This window comes from Nicotiana sylvestris, chromosome 9, assembly GCF_000393655.2.
Source record: "Nicotiana sylvestris chromosome 9, ASM39365v2, whole genome shotgun sequence".
Taxonomy (NCBI): Eukaryota; Viridiplantae; Streptophyta; class Magnoliopsida; order Solanales; family Solanaceae; genus Nicotiana; species Nicotiana sylvestris.
In genome coordinates, this window is record NC_091065.1 from 192,495,873 (window position 1) to 192,500,487 (window position 4,615).

A 4,615-nucleotide genomic window follows, 5' to 3' on the forward strand; every position below is an offset into this window, starting at 1 on the left:
CCCAAGTAAACTTAGTATGCATTGTCACTAACAAGTAGTAGTTTTCACTTAAACAGCATAAACGCCGGATGCTTCGTGAATTAGGCTGATGAAGTTTTTAGGACTAACATGACATGAATTTATGGTTTGTATTCATGAGTTGTTTGGCATGCTTGTGACCTACTCAGATCATGCAGATTGTGTGTTTCTTTTTTTTTTTTTTTTTTTTTTTTGCAGTTTATATTCATGCTAACAATGTTGAATGAAGATGAGCACAATATTGCATTTCTTTGGTCATAATTTTACACTTAGAAATTAATCAGATGGACTAAAGTCAAACTCATTGAGAAAGAGTGCTGGAACATTCTTTTTGTCTTGTTGCACAATTTTGTCTTAATTGCGGTATTGAAGAATTAACCTAAATCGCCACTCACTCAACTGTTTAAATTAAAAATAGTTTGCGGATGTATAATATATGTATAATCCATATCTAATATATATACAGTCATATATAATTAATGTATAATCTATGTATACCGGCTAGAAAAAATAAACAGTAAATTAAACCGGCTATTATTGTAAATTTGAAATCTTATTAACCTTATCTTTTAAGGACAATTAGGTTGTCCAAGCTCCTCTACTTTTGGTTCATACTTGCATTACCATACAAGTCACTAATAAGAGCAAAACAAACTTCCAATAAAATTTGACTGTTTCTATCTTGTTTTAGGGTAAATGGTCTTACACCATTTTTTTTCCACCCGGTGTTTGGTACCCGCATTAGAGCCCGACTATATCCGGATTCGTACAACATAGGACTGTATTCAGGGGGAAACGCTCTTTATCAAAGATTTTTCCTTACCAGGGCTCAAACCTGAGACCCCTGGGCCCTGGTTAAGGAAAAAGCAACACATCCGCTATCCTACATCCTTGGTGGTTACTCCATTCCTTTAAGTTTATGCTAATCTATTTCCTTTTAAGTTTGTTCGGAAAACTAAATTTTAAATTTCGAAAATAATTTCACGTAAAACTTTTAGTTTATTGTATAACAAACTTTTATAGTTACATAAATATTATAATATGTGTAAGTCCATAAAAGTTTCAGAAACTTTATAGACACGCTTCATTTATGAAATAAAAGTTTAAGATCACAAAATTTTGAAAGTTTTTATTTCTTTCTTAAATTTCGTGCCCAATCAAATATAATTATATAAAATAAAACGGGGGAGACAATTAGCATGCACCCACCAAGTGAAGCATAGCAAACTCGTTTTTGTTCTCAAATTTCTCCAATTGAAAAATAACAAACGCCCAAATTCAATTAATTCAAAGGTCCCAAATAATACAACAAAAAGTACATAATCTCCTTAATATTCTATATTACATCAATATCATAACTTCACAAATGAAAGAATATTTCTTAATATTATAATAAAAATCTCATAATATTGCACACAAATTAACTAATTTTGGTGTCTTATCATCTCAAACTAATATAAAATAAAACCAATTGCACCAAATGCAACAAGGAGGAATAATGGTGAAAAACCATAGCTAAGAGAAGGGGCAGCTGATGGCGTAACAGGATTTTGACGACGGCCGGAATTCGTCACGGATGGAGATGTAGGAGTTACAGTAGGAACTGTCTCAGCTTCTGGTGCCAAAGTTGGTGACATTGGTTGGGAATCAGTCACATCTGTGCAAATTGTTATCAAGTTAAAATCATAGAATCCATAAAAATTTAATCTATGCTGGTCAGATCATCTAAAATATCGTTTCACCCGTGTCGAATCCTCCAAAAATAAATGACTTTTGGAGAATCTTATACACACTCAGCACGATTTTTGAAGGATCCGAGCACATAACTTTTTAAGAAGTTAGTATCGACAAATGTATGTATAATCATGTGTAATCAGTGTATAATCTATGTATATCGACTAGAAAAAATAAAGAAGTAATTCCGACCGGCTATTTATGTAAAGATTCCAAAATTATATTAATACCTTTAGGACTACGAGATGGACTGGGAGCAGATGTTGGTGAAGAACTTGGAGCATCAGCACCAGAAGGACCTAGTTGACACAAAAAAAAGTATTAAATTCACATAATTTTTCAAGGCAATTCTAGATAATAAAATCCTTGAAATGGACATTAATATTACTAAAAAATTATGACATGAAATTGGTAAATATGTACCTGGAGCCGCTGCAGGTGGACTTGAGGCTGCAATCAAAAAAATCACTAAGGGTGTTAGTAACCATTGAAAATTTTGTAACAATAAGGCTAAAAATGTAAATATAAACATAATAGTCCTCTTAAATTTTCTTATTTGTAAAACAAGTCGAGGAATGAAGGGGAGTGTTGGCGCATCAGTAAAAGTTGCGCGTCGTGACTAGGAGGCTAGGGATTTAAGTGGCGAAAACAGTCTCTTGCAGAAATATAAGATAAGCATACATAAGACCCAATGTGGTCCAACCAGAGGCAAACCCAAGATTTGAAGGTTGTAGTTGCACTTTTGAATTTAACCAAAATCTGCTTTGTAAAGACATATGCATGTATATATATAATTTTTGCCAACTTTTAGAGTGTCGGTGACCCTCTCTTTACAGCATAGGTCCGCCTCTAGGCCCAACCTTTCTCGAATTCCATGCATAATAGGAGCTTAATATATCAAGCCGCTCTTTTGATTAGAGGAATGTAGTGGCTCAAACTTTGAGTTTATCCAACACAATTAAAGGACAACCCGAAGCACTAAGCTCTCACTACGCGCGAGGTCCGGGGAAGGGCCGAATCACAAGGGTCTATTGTACGCAGCCTTACCCTGCATTTCTGCAGGAGGCTGTTTCCACGGCTCGAACACGTGACCTCCTGGTCACATGACACCAATTTCACCAGTTACGGCAAAGCTCCCCTTCTTAATCCAACACAACTATGCAACTAAAAATGGAAAGAAATGGTGTCCATTTCCTTCTTTTCAAAACTTACAAACATTTGATGTCTTTTCTATTATAGTTTAATCATAAAATTTTTACCTTTGCATTGGAATGGAACAGCAGCCATATTACAAGCACGAGGAAGAGACATAGTTGCATTCGGATTGATTGGAATTTGAAAAGGAATGCCACCAGTTGCAATAACACAAAGACAAGCAGTGCCATTACTCATCAAAGTTTTAAGTGCAGTGCAACATCCTGCAGATGGGGTTGTCCCATTGCCACTGCTGTTGGCCAAGAAACTCAAACAAGGAGTGAAACTTGTCAACATCGTCGACGTGCAAGGGGAAGTTGGAAATTGGGCATTAATAGGTAGAGCTGCTAAGACGACGCAAGAAAGAAACATAACTAGAAATAAAACAGAGTTGTGAAAAGCCATTGTACTAAAAGAGAGTTTTTTGTTTTTGTTTTTGTTTATGTTTTGTTAATGTGATTTGTTTGAGGAATTTTGATGGTTGGAATGGTTAAGTGAGGAGAAAGAAGAGGGAATATATATAGAAGAAATGTATAAAAGAGAAATGTAGCTACGTTGTTGATGAATAAGTAGGTGATGAAGTTTAACTACTATAACAAACTTTTTTGTCAAATTCTTCAATAGTTTTACTGACTTGTTGGCTTTGCTTGCCGTGGTCTAATTGTTGTTTTTGCCTTTGAATTCTGCCACAGCCAATGGAGAGGGTTCAACTGAATCCCCTTCGTTAAAATATTAGACTGTAAAAATAGAACAAAAGTAACTTTTTTTTCCTATATACATAAAATTTTGAATCCCCTTAAAGGGAAGTTTTCATTTGTAGTGGCAAAGATAATTCAAAAATTACTATTTGGCGCATGTTCGAAAATTTTGAATTCCTTTGTTAAAATTCTTGGCTCCGTCACTGCGTTGAAGGGGCCGGTCACTTTTAGACATGGCATTGAACGAACAAACAAATGCATGACATGTGACATTATCTTGCAATTTACTACTCCCTCTGTTTCAAAAAGATTGACATTATTTCCTTATTAGTCCGTATAAAAAAGATTGATATATTTTAATATTTCTTTAATAGGAAGCGTTTATAGCCATATAAATGCAACTGATTTCAAACTATAAGTTTCAAAAATTTTACAACCACACAAATGTTATGACTTATTTAAAACCATATATCTCAAAAGTCTTCCCTACTTTATTAAAGTTTGTGTCAAGTCAAACATGAACAATCCTTTTGAAACGAATATAGTATTAACTTTTACTCGGTCGTAAAAGATAATTATAATGTATCAGATTCCACTATAAATTTTTTGATAAAATTAAAATTTCTCAAAACAGAAAAGCAAATTTTCTTGAAATGCAAAAATAGAACTTTAATAAAGGTTTTCCAGCATAAGTATAATTTGCCTGTAGGAAAGTTTGAAATAATTGGAATCAGATTCCAATCATAACCTTCTTTAAGTTCATTAAAGTCTTTATCTTTGAATAGCTTTTTAAGTCTTAGCTGTTTTCTATTTACCAGTAAACTAATTGTGATTAAACAAATTGTGGGGTACAATTAGCATGAGTTGGTAACCTGTATAACTAACTATTTTCCAACTTTACCTAATTCATTTGTAAATTATGACAACAAATCATCAACAATTATTTTTCCTTTCCAACTCACCAATTATAT

The 4,615-nt window shown here is 33.6% G+C and overlaps 1 protein-coding gene across 1 annotated transcript; it reads right to left on the reverse strand.

Annotated features, from left to right (window-relative positions):
- Nucleotides 1-1,272: 1,272 nt before the first annotated feature.
- On the reverse strand, nucleotides 1,273-3,438 carry LOC104220011 (non-specific lipid transfer protein GPI-anchored 20-like). The gene is made up of 4 exons (XM_009770835.2): nucleotides 3,012-3,438; nucleotides 2,176-2,202; nucleotides 1,983-2,051; nucleotides 1,273-1,675 (listed from the first exon to the last, which is right to left on the reverse strand). Exons 1-4 carry the CDS (start codon nucleotides 3,349-3,351, stop codon nucleotides 1,470-1,472), a joined length of 642 nt encoding a protein of 213 aa, XP_009769137.1. The 5' UTR covers nucleotides 3,352-3,438; the 3' UTR covers nucleotides 1,273-1,469.
- Nucleotides 3,439-4,615: the final 1,177 nt, after the last annotated feature.